The sequence below is a fragment of the Pteronotus mesoamericanus genome, unplaced genomic scaffold (genome assembly GCF_021234165.1).
Source record: "Pteronotus mesoamericanus isolate MK-2021 breed Mesoamerican mustached bat unplaced genomic scaffold, CSHL_Meso_final scaffold_651, whole genome shotgun sequence".
In the NCBI taxonomy this organism is placed as follows: domain Eukaryota; kingdom Metazoa; phylum Chordata; class Mammalia; order Chiroptera; family Mormoopidae; genus Pteronotus; species Pteronotus mesoamericanus.
In genome coordinates, this window is record NW_026555325.1 from 30,224,832 (window position 1) to 30,243,025 (window position 18,194).

The 18,194-nt window shown below is 40.3% G+C and overlaps 1 protein-coding gene across 2 annotated transcripts in view; it reads left to right on the top strand.

Moving 5' to 3' along the window:
* Positions 1 to 18,194, top strand: part of NOSTRIN (nitric oxide synthase trafficking) — a 58,139-nt gene that overhangs the window by 12,420 nt on the left and 27,525 nt on the right. For both annotated transcript variants that reach the window (XM_054562731.1, XM_054562732.1), the window contains exons 3-5: positions 10,858 to 10,941; positions 13,972 to 14,034; positions 14,220 to 14,301. In XM_054562731.1, coding sequence (XP_054418706.1) covers positions 10,858 to 10,941; positions 13,972 to 14,034; positions 14,220 to 14,301 — 229 coding nt within the window. The remainder of the gene's footprint in view (positions 1 to 10,857; positions 10,942 to 13,971; positions 14,035 to 14,219; positions 14,302 to 18,194) is intronic.

The following is an 18,194-nucleotide window of genomic DNA, read 5'->3' on the forward strand; positions in this document are numbered from 1 at the left end:
TTTAAGGTAACCCATTTCAAATTTAAATGATTGCATATGTTCCCTATGAACAAAGACACACAGGCCGATTGCATCCTGCTCTAGTAGGTCAAGAACAAAGGAGAACATTAGCTTTATCAGGACCAAGGGAAGATACAGGGCAGTTCAGACAGACTCTTACAGAGAAAATAAACTGGTTGGCAAGCAAAGTCAAAAAGAAAACACTTTTAAAATAAGAAGTTACTTCTGTCTTAATAGCCAAGTTGCTTTGATTCTATGATAAGAATAGGGAGGATCAATCTGGAAGAGAATCTGTCCTATAAGAAACTGTTTTCATCAGTTTCAAAGGAAATTATTTCAGATAAGACCAGTTAACTATTATGTAAATTCAACCCATTGCTTGGTTAAAAAGCATCTCCCTCCTGCAGATCAGGAAGAATCTGTACACATTATTGACCATGCACGTGATCTGGGTTGCAGTCATCTGGGCCTTGATTATTTGGTGTCTCCATGTTCAAAATTAGTGCCTGGTAGAGAGCTGTAAAGACCGAAGGCAGGTGATAAATTATGCCTGACAAATTCAATAATGAACTGAATACATTTGGGGGAATCAGTGGTCCAAAACTGCCTTATCTGGGTCCCTCTGCATCTGCACCCTGCCACAGATAAATCTCCTGTACACAGAGTCAGAACGTTCCTTCTTACCTGTGTCTACTGAGATTGCTTCCTAGGGCCCCCATTTGTCCCAGACCTTTTCAGGTGCAAGACCCTCCACCCACATATTTCTGGAAAATACACACGCTCCAGTGAAAGACAAACACTTTAGTAGTTAAATATATATCTTCCTTCATAGCTTTACCTTCTTATGGAACGGAATTTAGAATTTGAAAATCTAAAAACTACTACTGATTAGCAAAATCATGTGCACATCTCTGGGATAAAAGCTGCATAGCACAAATACGAAAAGAGGATCTGGTGTTTTACCCAGGCCAAAAAATTATCTTGATATTAGGTCATTTATTCAATAGATACTTTCCTGAACATTTTGTAAATCTTACCTTGTACAACTAACTCATTTCCCCTTAACCAAAATGCCATTTTTGAGTTGCTTCAATTCATTCCTGATAAATGTGCACTTGGCAATGTCTCTTTACACTTGGGCTTTAAACTTTCCTCCCTTTGCTCAGCTGGTTGTTCATGTAGTTAAACTGAAGGATGTTCGTTCACCTTAAGAGTCAGTATTTTGGAAGAACTGTTTTCTGAGAGACACAAACTCTATTAATGTAAAAGTATGTGGCACATTGTGGTTATTTTAGAGGGTATTCCTACATGTCAGCTGGAAAGGACAGAGGCCACTTCACTTGCCAGGGTTGAGTCTTTTCTTTCCCATAAGAGGTAATTCTTTTCTTTTTTTGAAAGATTTCATTTATATCTTTTTAGAGGAGAAGGGAAGGAGAGAGGGAGAGAAACATTGATCAGTTACCTCTCGCATTCATGCGCCCTGACCCAGAATTGAACCGGTGATGTTTCGGTTTGCAGGACAACATCCAACCCACTGAGCCACACCAGGCAGGGCATGGGGAGTGATTCCGAAGTGACCTTTTCCTATGTTGTTAGAACTGAGTCGATATAAGAACCACAGCAAAAAGGATGAATAGTCACAACACAACTGATGTTACACTTGCCTTTACTCTCCCTATTCTGCGAATACAGTAACTATTTCCCCAGACATACAAATGGGGAAAAGGTGTTCCCCACCAGCTGTCCAGACATGAGTGCTGGGCTTCTTTTCCTCATAAACTCATTACATATGAATCAATGATAGCTTTCCCTTGTATTAGAAAAATACCTGGAACACCAAACTCTTTAAAAGAAAGTGTTACTTAGAATATAGGCAAATAAAACAGTGTTTTTGGAAAATGTATAGGAGGCATTTCTACTGAGGGTTGTGACAAAGAAAATCATAAAGGCACATCCAATAGCCAGCATCATGAAAGACATGGGGCTTCTTTGAATTAAGGATATCCGCCACATAAAATACATTCCGTAAATGCCTGTAGCTTGCACAAATAAATAAATGAAAGATGGTTAAGGGTTTAAGGGTTTATTTTCTATTACAATCACATTATTAGAACTGGGACTTTATTATTCTTGGAATGTGGTTCTGCAGAACAGTTCTGTAATAGCGCGTGGCTACAAGAGACAGCATCATAATCAGGCTGTGAGTTCAGAGAATGTTTCATTTCCTAGCTCAGCTGCCTTCTTGCATTTGTTCTAATTGGTGGTGATAGAAAAGTGCAGTTGTTTTTGAAACACTGTTTTTCCTGGAAATTCTGCCATTCACAGTCATGTTTAGCTTCTTTTATCCAATTAGTTGCTTCAGTTTCCTTTTTTGTAGTAGCAACTCAGATTTATCCAGACACACAGCAGCTCCTAAAATGCCTCATGCCAGTCATCAGGTTCACGTTAACACAATTACAGATCAGATTTTAAAAGACAAAGACACATTCCCAGAAACTATGAGGGTTTGGTTCCCTGACCCTTCACAGGCTTTGATGGGGAAATTCAATTGTTCCTCTGTAAGGATGCTTAAGATTAAGTTTTCAAATGGCAAGCCTACTGCTCTGGACATTTAAAAAAAAAAAAAAAAAAAGGAAAGTAAGGAAGAAAGAAAAGGAGAGAAAAGGAAAACAACAAAGAAGAAAGTGTAGTTGATCATTGTTCCATACATGATTTGTTGTAGATGTTATCAACAAAGGAATAAATAATTAAAAGAAAATCTCTGGTAAATCCTACCCTCTTCTATTCTACCCATAACCTGGGTGACCTTAACTCCCAGAGCTTCAGCTTCCTCTGGCATATCAACGACTCCCACATATATTACTACAGACAATATGTCTTACCTGTACTTCAAACCACATATCCAACAGTCTTTTGGACAATTCCACCTGGGTATTCATTCCATGGAGCCTCAAAGTTAGCTTATCCAAAACAGTTTCTATCAGCTTTTCCCCTAAGCTGGAACTCCTGGATTTTCTTTTTTTAACATGGTGACTGGGACCACTGCCTACCCAATCAAGCCCAATACCTGGGAGCCACCCATGATCCCTTCTATCCTATGACCAAATCATCATATCCCTCTTCTAAACCTCTCTTATACCTTATAGCTTTCATTTAATTGCCTCTGCCATTGTCCTGGCAGAAATCTCTGAACCCTCTCTTCTGGCAAGGGGTGCGGCCCTCCAGCTGTGCACTTTGCGCGCTGCACAAAGGCCCCTGTCTCAGGGGCCGTGTGAAGGCAGGGACTGAAACCACCCTCAACCCTCGAGTCTCGCACCCTGGCTCAGAGTTGTGTTCCTTCACAGGATCTTCTTTTTCTAATCCAAGCAACTAGGGAATTGGCCAGGGCCCTATCTCTGTCTCTAATTTATCTTCCACTCTGTGGCCATCACCATGTTTAAGACCCTTTAAAGACTCCCATCACCTTCAGTATAAAATTCAACCCTCATAGTATTTTTTAAAAGAAATCTGGGTTCTTCCTTCATATGCAGCTTGTCTCTCCATCTCTCCATAACCCATATTCCTCTCGTTCTTATTGAACCACTTGCAGCCATCCCCACTGGGTCCCTGCCACTGCTCCCACCCACCCCTACCCCTCATCGTGGGTCCCTGCATTTGTGCAGGCTATATCCTTCGCCTTGTAGAAACTTCTTTACCTCCAGTGTCAGGTTCCAGTCAATGCATTAAGTTTCAGCCACCCCCTTCTAGTGGGCCTTCCTTGACTCCAGTCTCAAGAAAGCGTTCCACAGAGATGTGTAGAGCTAGTGCTTACCTCTGATATAGTTCTTAGTGCCCTACATTGTTACTCTCTGTTCACTTGTCTGTCTCCTCCACTGGAGGCTGAGTTCCTTGAGGGTCCTTCTATCTCGTGCAACTAGCACAGAGCCTGACCCAGAGCAGGCATTCAATAGGTGCTCGCTGAGTGAATAAAGGCATTAATGTACGAGTGGCTCTGTACCTTTGGGCACTCATAACTTTTAAGAAGTTCAGGTTAGGTTATTTCTGAAGCGCAACAAATGAGTTTGTCAAAGAAATTTACTTACATAGTGTTCAGAATATTATTTTGAACAAAAACTGGAAGACGAGAATAAAATCACAGATGAGACCATTTATCCAGCACAGCCTATAGATCAGCCACTATGTTAGATGTATCTTACATCTAGCCTTTTTTACTTTAGTTCTCACAATCCAAGGCAGTACAAATGAACTCTCTCATTCAGTCCTAGTTTATAGATGGGGATATCAATGAGACGATACATTTTTATTGCTACCCAGCCCAACCCAGGCTACATGTACGAGCACCTTCTAAGTGGACAGAAAGTTTGGGACACGGCTGTGGGAGTCCCAACATTCTCAAGGGGTCCTTTTAAGGTCCTCTGCCGGTAGGGACATCAGCAGTCATCAAGCCCAATGGCTTTGAAACCTGGCAGCACACCAGTCTGTGGGGAGCCCTCAGGGACACTTCAGAGGGGGAGACGTTTAAATGGGCAGGACTCAGCTCCCTCCTCCCTCTCCCACTTAATTAGAACATATTGTTTATACAATATTGTGGTTTCTGTGAAAAATTTTGTTTTCTAGCTAAAAAGTTTTGAAACCTACCCTTCTTGTCTGCTTCCCCCTACTTCCCCCATAACAACGCTTTCCCCAGCCCCTTTTATACACTCCCCCAGTGCAGGTGTTAGCAGGTACAGAGGATCTGAAGTTCTAGAGCTACCACCACTGTTGCCTCCCTGGGCCAGAAGTGAGCAAGTGACTCATTGGGACTCTCAGACGGGAGCCCCAGGAAGAGTGTCCTCCTGGGCTCATCCTCCCATTTCACCTTTTATACTGGTCCCAGGAACCGGAAGAGAGGCAATCACTCATGAAGAAGTGGGTGTTTTGGGCTAGCCAGAGAACCCAGCTGCTAGAATAACTGAGATTACATGTAAGCATGTCTTTCAAATTGCTAATAAAGAGCTTTTAAATATAGCCCGTTTGTAAGATGGGCTGGGGATTGCCTTTCAAAAGACAAACTGGTAAAGTTTGGGTGGAAAATGTCAGCATACCAGGCCCCCAACCAGAGCTCTTGCTTGTGGAAATTAGGAGGCCAGAGACAAGGATGAAGCTATGAACAAAGATTTTCAGATTGCTGAAATTCCTTCTGAATTCATCATGAAGGCAGGGCTCTGTCCCCTACTGTTTTCAAGCTGGAGGGAGACTTGGTTCCATTTTATTTATTTATTTTTTAAATGTTACTTTTCAATTACGGGTGACATTCAACATCACTTCACGTTAGTTTCCGGTGTACAGCACGGTGGTCGACCACATACTTTCCAAAAGGATCCCCCGATATTTCCAGCACCTGCCTGGCACCACACGCAATTATTGCAGCATCGCTGGCTCTGTTCCCCGTGCTGCGCTTGACATCTCATGACTGTTCTGTAACTATACATCCGTAGTTTTTAATCCTTTCACCTTTTTTACCTATCACTCAACCCCACCCCTCTGGCAACCATTAGTCTGTTCTCTGTATCTATGAGTCCGTTTCTGTTTTATTTGTTTATTTTGTTCTTTAGATTCCACATAGAAGTGCAATCATATGATATTTGTCTTTCTGTATCTGACTTATTTCAATTAGCATGATACCTTAGAGGTCCATCCATGCTGTTGCAAATGTTAAGATTTCATTCTTTTTTCATTTTTTTTTTAACATTTTGTGAAATGTTAAGATTTCACAACTTTCTTATCCACTTGTCTATTAATAGGCATTTGGGCTGCTTCCCTATCTTGGCTATTTCAACGCTGAAATGACCACAGTGGTATATAGCTCTTTTATTTAATTCCTTGTAGACACAGGGACCCACTACAGTTTATGTTTTGGGATTTTTTTTTCTTTTACCACTTTTTAAAATCTTAATTTTATTAGAGCAGGACATTCTAAAATTGATTTCATGGTCCCTTATATTCTCACAGTTTAATTTGTGTTCTACCTAAAATATTAAATCTGATACAATATATTTTCCATCTCTTCTTTTTTTCAGAAGTATAATTTATTTTAAATTCTAAGACAAATGTTGGTCTTTGACTTATTGGTTGATCTTCATTATTACTAATGAAAATTTATTAACCTGTCTCCATATGCTGAGAGGAAATCAGAACATAAATAGATTAAAATTCAGTGCATGCCATTTCTCTAGGTCTAGGATCTTTGAAATTCACTGGAATATTCTGCAGTTGTTTTCCCCTTAAAAAATATGTACATCATCAATTTCACATGCACTAAAGCAACTGCTTAAAGAAAGAATCTCAACTCCTATTAGGTAGCTACAGGGCTAGAACATGAAGTACAAAGTTTTTAGAAGCATGTTTCTGATTATTTTTAATGAGGGAATGAAAACTCTAGGTCTCAATTTGAGATTAACTCTGCCTCTCTTGACTGCCTTTGCATGTGGTGACTTTTGGGCTGGCAACCATGACAAAGCAGTTCCCTGCAAGGGACTGAGCAGTTGTGGGGAGGGGGTGGTTTGGAGGGGGCGTCCCATTGCCACCTCTGCGTGGGAAAACACCAAAGTCAGTTCATTTCTGTTGGGCAAGAATTCTCGTAAGCACAGTCGAGTTACATGGCAGTGTTTGTTCAATTTACAAACATTCCGAGTTATAAAAGTGACAGCTCTCTCTATGCTTGCCAGTTGGAACATAATTTCTCAAAATCGTCTTTTTGAGGAAGAAATTTAGCCATTAACTTCTGCAGAGATAAAGACCATTCAGGGCCAGAGACCTGGGAACCTTTATCTGCAGGCAAACTCGTCAGAAGTGAAGCCTGCCACAGTGTTCCACTCCCCGCGTCCCCGCATCCACCCTCCAACCCTAGTTCATTTCGTTTCCTTCTGACTTGGGGAGTAATCTGTTGAGGATTGTGAAATGGCCGTTAGGATTCAAAATGCAAGAGGAGATGATTACAGCCTGCTTTGCATGGTTGATTTGAATGCTAGTTCTAAAATCCTTCGCTACACTGAAGGTGGACACAAGAAGCTGTGTCTAACTCAGTTCCGCCTCAGAGGGCTCTGTCGGCAACAGTTGATATCTCAAACCCCACCCTTCCCATTTTCCAGACCCCCAACACCTCCTTCTCCCCATTTGGGAGCACACCTTACAATAAACAGCATGAGTGATGCTGGAAAAAGCCGCAGAAACTCGGTCTGCCCTGAGGCTGCTGTGGATTCCTGCTATGCTGCAAGCTACCAGGAGCTACGGTGATTCAGAAACACTGCAATTAAAGGCAAAATGAGAGACGGCATAAATCTTTAAACATACGTCCCTTGGACTTCCCCCTCAATTCTCCATCTCCAGCCTCTTCCCTGCACTCTCAGAGGAGGAGGCTGGCGTGGCTAAGCAGGACGGTCCTCCAGCCAGTCTGCCCGTGTTTGAATCCCAGCTCTGTCACTCCTTCGTGGGTGACCTCTGGCAAGTCACTGACTAGTCGGCCTGTGCCTTGCTATTCCTCTCCATGAAATGGGTAGAGTAAGAGTGCCTACCTGTTGGGAGTTACCACAAATTAAAGGAGGAAACATACCGAAAACACTTAGAATGCCGCCTGGTATGCTGCAAGCGCCCAGTAAATGCTGGGTGTCACTACGTTGTATATAGGCAGATTGTGGATGACGCCTTTGTCAGGAGAGCACTGTGTGGATTTTTAAGCTATATCTAACATGCAAAAAATATGTACAAATCTGCACTTTTGCAGACTTCTAAGATACTGATATATAAAGAGAAACCTTCCAAAGCCAGAAATGCTGTGTGGTAATTGTATTTCTTTAGGCCGGTTTCCTAGCACGCTCAAGTGAAAGCCAGCAGAGATACGGGAGCTCAGGAGTCAAGGTGGCCCGGCCCAAAATAGGGAGCCATCGCTCCACAGTGAGCAGGACCCTCTCCCTTTCTTGCCACCAAAGCCCCACATTTTCCCGCAGGTGGATCTGCTTAAGTTAGTGATTTAAAGGAAAGTAGTACTTCCTTCTGGGTATTGTTCTTTCTATTTCTGCTCAGCCTGTAGGACACGTTGTACAGGCTGCAAGCACATTCTCAAAGTGAAACTGAATTCTGAGGAACAGGCTGTTCCTGACAGCACTGACCTTTCTTGATAGAAGCCTTTCCGAATCATTCTGGAGCTGATGGATGTGCAAACTGTGGGCTCCTTCCCTCCCCCCGCCACCTCCCCATCTCTGTATGTCTGGAGTATTCTGAATGCTTAGAGATCTTTTGGGGTACATAATAGTAATCATATTAGAAAAGTGAATATTCATTATAAACATGTTAGGTGCCCAGCTCTGAGCTGAGCACTGCAAATACTTCATCATATATAGTGCTCTATGTGCTGCTTCCAAGAAAGAATGCTGGGAAAGAAAGTCCGAAAAAGCCCTCTCGTTAGCAATAGACTAGGAAACGGTTTATTTTTCTAGTTATTCCAAGTGCTAGAAAGCTGTATACTCTGATGTCAAGGCTGAGCACAGCTCAGACTTGTAAGAATACATCTAAATGTTTCCGCAGGTTTAAATTTTTGAAAGTGGTGAAGTCACACACCAGTTAAAAATTCTAACCAAGACCTGATGTAGAGTCCATTCATTCATTCATTTACACATATACCAAGTACCTATTATGTGCCAAGCATTGTTATGTACGTGTAGCAATGAACAAAAAGTCTAGATCCTCATGGAGTTTACATTCAAGGAGAGGTCATAGAAGTACACTGAAAAAATAAAAAGATTTAAAATAGTGAACTAAGTTCTAAGACTTAAATAAACAAGGATGCTCTTTCAGACAGGGTAGCCTCTCAGGCGGCTATGTTTGAACAAGACCTGTTCGGGTTTGTGTGAAAGAGAATGCCATATGATTAAGCAGCAGGAGTACACAGGCAGATGCCACAGCAAGCGCAAGGGCTCTGAGGCAGGATGGCATTTGGCCTCTAGCAGAGAATAATGAACAAGGGAAAAACTTGGAGAGGAAATCAGAGAGGGAACCAGGGGTCAGATCATGCAAGTCAATAGCAATTGTTCCAGTCTTTGAGCCCATCCTAAGCTTGGTTCATTACCATATTTTAATTATCATTAAAAAACCCCTATGTAGGACAATTACTCCCTTTTATGTGCCTAAAGCCACCCACTGAATGGTAGTTTTCTTCTGGGATTACAGAGCATCCAAGTTCATCAGTCATGACAGTCTCTACCAGCTTGCTGCTGACCAGCACTCTCTCTACTTCTCCATCAATTGGAACATATTACTGGAGCAGAGATCTCTATTTTTAAAAAGCAATGAGATATTTATTTACTAGCTTCATTGTTTTAAAATACTTGCCTTAACCTTTCCTCATACTTGGGCAATGTCTGACACCAACGGAGTGTTTTTGCACCTTGGCCTTAACACACGCCCTACAATGGTCTTTGTTCTTTCAAACAGTGGTAAAAAAAATAATTAGCAGGAGAAAATGAATAGAAATTTAACAACATATCAATAGTCCATGATCTCTGGATTCCATTTTATACAAGAGAGCTGTCTTTCCCAGTTCAGTTTGTAACACTGATTCTAATGCGTGTGTGGTGGGAAAATGCAGGTATGAAGTCAGTTCCTGGAGAGTTCTGGCTTTGTATTACAAGTGAAATGAAGCCATAAATAATTCTATAATAAAAATAGAATTTAAAAAAACTGAAAAATGTCCAACAAGAAGCTCTTCAGTCCATAGTAAGAGGGAAAAACAACATAACTTTAATTTTGAATACTTTTATTATCTTCAGTGAAAAGTGAGACGATGGATAAGAATATGCTTCCATTTTATCTTAGATGGGCCTATAAGTAAAACATGGTAAAATTGGTTTAAGATGGGAGTGATTCAATCTATCCAAAAGAATGAAGGCGTTGTCTTTTGCAGGGCATGCCCGGATTCCCCACTGAGTCTTGTTCAGCATAGAAAGTAATAGAACTTCATTTTCGAAATCTGGCATCGGCCACCTTAGCACCTTCTCATTAGAAAGTTAATGCTTGGTTAACTCCATCATGATTTATCATTTTATTGACAACTATTAAAACCTAGAGATAATCTGAAAGTACTACTGTCCCAAGATAATAAGTAGGGAAATCTTTTGTTCCCTACTAGTTAAAGTAGTTTGCAAGGACTGCTTCCGCAAGGTACCACAGACTGCATAGCTTAAACAACAGAAATTTATTGTTCCTCTGCATCTGAAGTCTTAGATCATGATGCTGGCCAGGCTGATTCCATGTGAAGCCTGTGAGAGAGAATCTGTTCGATGCCCGTGTCCTAGCTTCTGGTGGTTCGCTGACCATCTTCGGCATTCCTGGCTAGTAGATACATCACCCCATCTCTGCCTTCACCTTCACGTGGCATTCTTCCTGTGTGTGTGTATATCTCCATGGTCAAATTTCCCTTTTTTAAAAGGTCACAGACATATGGATTTGGACCCACCCTGATGACCTCAGTTTAATCTGACTGCCTACAAAGACACTATTTCCAAATAAGGGCACATTCTTGGACTCTCAGGTTTAGGACTTCAGCTTATTCAGGGGATGGGAAAGAGAAACAATTTAACCCACAACACTAGTGTACAAGGTCAAATAAATAAAACTCTCTCCCTTTGTAGGATCCTTTTGGATAACCTTAAGGATAATGCCTAAGGATAAGAGGAGCCTCATAGTAAACAAATAGTCTCTTCTTTCTAAGGCATTGTATTGTCAGCCAGAGCTCTCTCCTTGGTGCATGTTGGGGTGTGGGGTGGGGGTGGAAGGAGGTTGCGTGATTTCTGGCGTACATCCTAACCATCCCTTTGCTAACAGGGCAGAGTTGGAGTTTAACTATGCCAAAGGACTTCAGAAACTGGCAATTAAGCTGAGCAAGGCAATACAGAACACAAAAAGAAGGTAAGTATGTGGAAAAGGCAAGGTCAAATAATTCTTAAAAATAATAAAAAGGTACTTCTGTTCAGTTCCAGCTTCCTGCTATGAAGGTATGCAGGAACGTAGTGCCAAACATGGCTTCCAGGTCTTGGGCACTTCCTATGTGCTATGCATTGTGTTAAATGCTTTTTATAGATACCATCAATCCTCAAAACCCTTGAGAAGTCTTATTATTGTACCTATTACAGACACGGTCTTGAATCTTCGAGAGTTTAAGACACTTGCTCCAATCACACAGGTAAAATTGTAATGAACACTTATGGGACTTCTGTTCTGTCCCAGATAGTATGCACACTTCTTGTATTTAATCCCCACAACAACAACAAAAAAAAAAAAAAAAAGGAAAAAAGTAATTACTAAAGAATAAGAGGTGTAGGGTGTAGGTGTGTGTCCTATTGTGCTACAGCCGAGCTGGGTTCATCTCATGTCTTTATGACTCCTAAGCCCCTATATTCAATAGGTCTCAGTGATGATAGTTAACTTAGAAAGCAGTGTTGTTCACCTGGAGTGGCTTGAAGTCAAAAAGCGTGAATCTTACTTTATTTCAACTGTCTGACCTTCAGGAAATAAACTGGCCTTTCTGTGCCTTGATTTCCTCCACTGCTAGGTGAAGTAATGATACAATCTCCATTGTGTGTGCCTACGTGTGTGTATACAGGGTGGTGTATATTAAATGAGAAAATGGGAAGAGATGAGAACACTGGGTGCTGAAAAACGTTGGTTCACATCTTCCTCAATGCATCTCAGAGTGAAATTGATTCCTTCTTTGGAGGTAGAGAAAAAATATATTGGTATTATTTAAAAAATTACGCATTAGTGATAATTTGTTACGAAGATTGTTGACTAATCCTTGCAGGTGTCAGCCTAAACTGGCAATGCCATTGCAAATGCCTCTTTTGATGGTGCATGAGAGGAAAAGAAAAGAAGGAAAGCTTTGGTGCTCATATTCTTATTCCTCTTTAGGCATCATCTGTAACAGGAAGTATTGACTTTGAAAGTGCTCTGACTTTTAGCTTGATTTTTAGGATAATATTTTAGTAGACTACAAAAGGGTCAGTATAGCACAGTGGTTGAGTAGAAATAGACTTTATTTCAACTGCCTGGGTTTAAATGCTAGCTCTACCACTTAATAGGTATGTAAATTAGGAAAATTTATCTTACTTCTCAGTTTCTATTCAAATGGAAATAAAACCTATCTTACATAATTGTTGTGGGGATTAAATACAAGAAGCATGTGTACTATCTGGGACAGAACCAAAGTCCCATAAGTGTTCGTTATGATTTTGATTCTAATTCCCTCCTAAATGGGGGAAGGTGGAGAAGGGTATGGGGGGAAAGTGGTGGTAAACAGAGACTTGACTTGGGGTGGTGAACACACAATACCGTGCACGGATGACGTGTTGTAGAATTTTGCACCTGAAGCCCGTATAATTTTGTTAACCAGTGTTGCCCCAATACATTTATAAAAAAAAAAAAGGAAAAAAGTAATTACTAAAGAATGAGAGGTGTAGGGTGTGGGTGTGTGTCCTATTGTGCTGCAGCCCGAGCATCCAGCATGGACTCCCAGAGAGCTGGCATGTCCAAAATATTTGATTAACCACGATTAACACAGTAATATTTAATAATAAACAGTAACTGTACTTTTACCTACACTCAAACCTGTGTTAGGTACTCGTATAAGTAAACCGAATTATTTCTAGTTTAAAAGTCCAATTAAGAGCGGGTCAAAGAAATCAAGTGGTCCTTCCAAGCTCACACTAGTAACAAAGGGGGACTTGTGGATTCATAGGACCCTCTGAGGCCAGTGCGCTTGGCTTCCTGCCCTGTTGCCCAACTCCTCTTGGGCAAATGTCAGCTTCTCTTCCCAAAAGTGTGCCGGGCTTCCTTTATTAAAAAAATAAACTCAATTGAGGTTTAATTTGTATGCAATAATAACACCCATTTTAAGTATATGATTTGGTCGATTTTAATATATGTATACACTATGTAGTCACCACTAAAATGAACACAAAGACATTGTCGTTACTAAAAGATTCCTCATGCCTGTTTGCAATCTTATCCTCACCCAGTCCCAAGCAGCCGCTGATCTGCCTCCTGTCACTATATAGATTCTTTTTGTCTTTTCTGGAATTTCCTATAATTGGAAGAATACAGTAGGTATTCTCTTGTTCCTGGTTTTGTGCCTGGCTTTGGGTATGCAGAGAGTCTGGCACCCTTTGATCTGGACCTCCCATTATCTGACTATAGGGTGCAATCTAAGTCATTTGGAGGCAAACACTCTGAACCATACTGATTTCAGTAAGGACACCCATCTGTCCCTTCCCCCTCCATCGAAGTCCACGCAGACCTCTGTGCCTGAGGTTACTGATGGAATTGGGCTTATTGTCCCGACTTTTGAAGGCTGCTGTGAGTCACACATGCCCCTTCCATAGGAGAAAATAGTATTGCACATCCTAATCCTCCCTCTGTGCTGCTAAGGACAGGACAGTGCCATCCTTTTGTTGAATTGAGGTACTGTTCACAAGACCATTAAATATCTGAGCTGTTGTGCTAAAAGCCAGTAGGGAACAGGATCTGAACCCCAACCCCAGGAACAGCATGCAGGACGTGATCAGGACTCTCGACCCCTCTGGAACTTAATTTCTCCGAGCCTCGGTTTATTATCTGTGAAATTAGGACCCTGAAAAGATTGTCTTTAAGAGCCTCCTACCCCTAACATGCTGTCTCCTGCCTGCTCTAAATGCCTTCTTAGCCTTGGCTATTTTATTTCCCCGATTTTCTACAGACATGAAATAGAAAATGAAAATCACAAAGAAAAATGACTGAAAAATAGCAGCTTCTGTAATGAATATAGTGCAAATAAATATGTTGGCAGCATTTAATCCCATAGAGAAATTGAAATAAGATTAGGGATATGAGTGCAATTGCTGAGTGCAATGAATCAGACTTTCTGGGAAAATGATGCACCCTTGTGCCCCCTTGTTTTGCCTCCAGCTGTGTCGTCAGCGCCTGGGCCTGGGTCTCAGAGGGCATGAAATCTGCGGCAGACCTGCATCAGTGAGTGCTCCCGCCCCAGCCTTGCTCCAACCCCGAAGGGAGTCATAAATATTTAATGTGGGTGGGCGATGATACTCCACTTCAAACTTGCTGTAACACACCATTTTATTTCCCCAGAAAATAATTTGGAAAGTAGATATAAATCCTAATGCTATACTTGTGTGTCTCTTATGTTCTATTTCCAGAAAACTTGGCGAAGCAATTGAGTTGGAAACAATAAAACCAACTCATCAAGTCCTGAGTGTACATGAGAAGAAGAGAAAATCAGTGAGTCAAAATCTTTCTTTCTCTCCTATTTAAACAAGATTTCTGTCTTAGGCTCAATAAATAAAAGATGATCTGGAAATGATCCTAGGTTTCAGAAATGTGTCATAAAAATAAAAACAAACTCAAATATTTATGTACAAGGATGTTTGTTAAAACATTTTTGTAATAGTGAAAATGGGAAACTTCATCATCCAAAAATAAATTATGATGAATTCAAGCAATGGAATAGTATGCAATCATTAAAGATGTTATTATAGAAGAATTTAATGACACAGGGATTTTTTATTTTACTATACAATGTTAAATTGAAAAGAAGGATGAAAAAAATCTATCAATATGACCTCAGTTTTGTAAAATAAATATGTATATATGGAAGAAACTCCTCAGACTGTCAATATGAATTATCTCTAGATAGTGGAATCAGAGGTTATTTCATTTTTTATACTTTTTTGTGTTTCCATTGTCTTTCAATGAATAGATAATCCTTTCATAAATAAAAATATTATAAACACATTTGTAATAAAGAAATGCTGTTCTATTCTTATTAGCTTGGGATTAGGTAAAGGTGATAGTACGTATAAATCCTCAAACAGCCTGCAAATTGAAGAAAAATAACTAAACACTTCTTTGGGGGACACTTGGTCCTCTTGTATACCATATTCTCTAGTCTATTTGTGTACTTTTCCTAACAGAACAGTTTCATTTGTGCTTATTTTCATTTTTATTTGTATGTCATACAATTGTTAAGCATTTTAAAATATATTTTCAGGCAACATAAGGGGTGTTTAATAAAAGTGGCTTAGCTCTGATAGGGATGGGTCATGGTTGCTATTTCAAGACCAGGTGCAGGTAAGAAATTCTGCAGCAATAATAGGTGATCCTTGGGAAGGGGAGGGAGGGGAGGGACAGTGGCTAAGGGGAGTTTTAAATGATCACAGAGAGATAAAGCAAGTCCAAAAAGTAGTAAGTCAGTATGATGAGGGGATTTGTAAAAAGGCTTGATGGAAGAAAAATGATAAAAAATATTTTATTCAAACTCATTAAATGCAATCAGAAAATGGAACTGATATTTGTGTGGACATATATGTATTCACACCAGGATGGATGTTCTACTGAGAGCTACAGTGATGGAGGATATTTACTAGTAATTACTAGAAAGCAATATAATCATCTACCTTTGCAAGCCAACTTAATAAAATCGAAACACAAATCTATATTTCATTAATTAATAAATAATATACCACATTATAATGTGATCATTACGAGCATTTCCTTAGTACTTAGCATAAATCAGCCAAAGTGCTATGATTATTATCACAGTGCCTTCAATAATTGATGTCATGATCTTCCAAACTCTGTACCAGTTCCTAATCTTTTCAGCTTTGCCCATTCCTGCTGCATCCCACCACCCCTCCCAGTCTTGCACAAAAGATAAAAGATTAGAGTTTTTCTATTTTATTTTTAAGTATATTTTATTGATTATGCTATTATAGTTGCCTCAATTTTTCCCTCTTTGCCCCTTCCTCCCAGTTCCCCTCTTCCCTCCAGCAATCACCCCCCTTAGTTCATGTCCATGGGTCATTTCTTTGAAGTTCTTTGGCTTCTCCATTTCCTATACTATTCTTAACCTCTCCCTGTCTATTTTGTACCTACCAATTAAGCTTCTTATTCCCAGTACCTTTTTCCCCATTCTCCCCTTACCCCTTCCCTCCTCCCTGCTGATAACCCTCCAAATGACCTCCATACCTATGATTCTGTTCCTGTGCTAGTTGTTTGCTTAGTTTATTTGTCTGTCTGTTTGTTTGTTTTTTAGATTCAGCTGTTGATAATCGTGAGTTTGTTGTCATTTTATCATACATAGTTTTGACCTTCTTTTTCTTAAATAAGTCCCTTTACCATTTCATGTAATAATGGCTTGGTGATGATGAACTCTTTTAGCTTTTAGCTTTACCTTGTTTGGGAAGCATTTTATCTGCCTTTCCATTCTAAATGATAGCTTTGCTGGATAGAGAAATCTAGGTTGTAGGTCCTTGCTTGTCATCATTTTGAATACTTCTTGCCAGTCCCTTCTATCCTGCAAAGATTCTTTTGAGAAATTAGCTAATAGTCTTATGGGAACTCCTTTGTAGGTAACTCTTCATCTTTTCTCTTGCTGATTTTAAGATTCTTTTTTTATCTTTAACCTTTGCCATTTAATTTTGATGTATTTTGGTCTGTTTCTCTTTGGGTCCAACTTGTTTGGAACTCTCTGTGCTTCCTGGACTTATATGTCTGTTTCCTTCACCAAATTAGAGAAGTTTTCATTATTTTTTCAAATCTGTTTTCAATTTCTTGCTCTTTCTCTTCTCCTTCTGGCATCCCTATAATTTGGATGTTAGCATGTTTGGAAATGTACCAGAGTCTTCTTATACTATCCTCATTTTTTTGAATTCTTGTTTCTTCCTTCTGTTCTGGTCGAATGTTTATTTCTTCATTATGTTCCAAATCGCTGATTTGAATCCTGGCTTCCTTCCCTTCACTGTTGGTTCCCTGTAGATTTTTCTTTATTTCACTTGTTGTAAATTTCATTTCTTACTTTATATTTTTACCACACTCATTGAGTTCTCAGAGTATCCTGATCACCAGTGTTTTGAACTCTGCATCTGATAGGTTGGTTATCTCCATTTCCTTTAGTTCTTTTTCTGGGGTTTTGTTCTGTTCTTTCAATTGAGCCATATTTCTTTGTCTCCTCAATTTGGCAGCCTCCCTATGTTTGTTTCTGTATTAGGTAGAGCTGCTTTGACTCCCTGCCTTAGTAGCATGGCCTGATGTAGAAAAAGCACCTGTAAATTGTGTGAGGCAAAGCCTTAGGTGATCACCAGGATAGGGTAACCTGCTTCACCACTTTGTGGCTCTGTGTGGGGGCGAGTTTGGAGAGGGGACTGTGCCTCTGCCTGACCTCTGCCAGGTTTTTCTGGCACTCAGCTTTCTTCCAGTCACTTCACCCAACATTGTTTGCAACTGGTGTCCTTCCAGCTGTTGCCCTGGTACTGAATCCCAGAGCAGATGGGTTTGTGTATGTTCTAAGACCATGCTGGCCCTTTTAGCAGAGTTTCCTGAAAATCTGGCAGTTTATTCCACTGTCCCAACTCCCACTGACTTTTACAGCCAGAAGTTGTGGGGATTTATATGCCCAGTGCTGGGTCCCTGTGCCATGTGGTCTGGCCTGTGGCTGGGATAGCTCACTCCAAGGAATCCCTCCCGATTTTTATCTACCACACATGAATATGGGACCTCCCCTGCCCATTCCACCACCACTGCCTCTCAGCACCACACAATATCTCCTCACCTCTCCATCCATTTCCATGTATCCACCCTTCCCACCTGTCTGGCTTCTTTAAATCCTTGGTTGTCGGACTTCCATACAGTTCAATTTTCTGACAGTTCTGGGTGTTATTTGTTTTGAGATTTAGTTGTAATTCTTTTTGTGGTTGAGCAAAGAGGTGAAGTGTGTCTACTTATGCCTCCATCTTGAGATTAGCATTTGTTTGTTTTTTTTAAACAAGTGAATTTACCATGCCTGGGTGGCTCAGTTGGTTGGAGCATCATACCATATGCCAAAGGGTTGCAGGTTCGATACTCAGTCAGGGTACATGCAGGAAGCAACCAGTCCATGTTTCTCTCTGGCATAGTGTTCCCCCACCCTCTTTCTCTCTCTCAAAAGATCACTGATGGAATATCCTCAGGTAAGGATGAAAAAAATAGTACTACAAATAGGAAAAATTTAAAAAGTGTACTTGTTCCACACTTCAGCCACATACATAGAGTAAAAAATGGCATAAAGCATAAAGTTATTTTCATTGTGTTTGTTACAATAAAGCATATATTCCAAATATAATCAACTGGAAAAATAA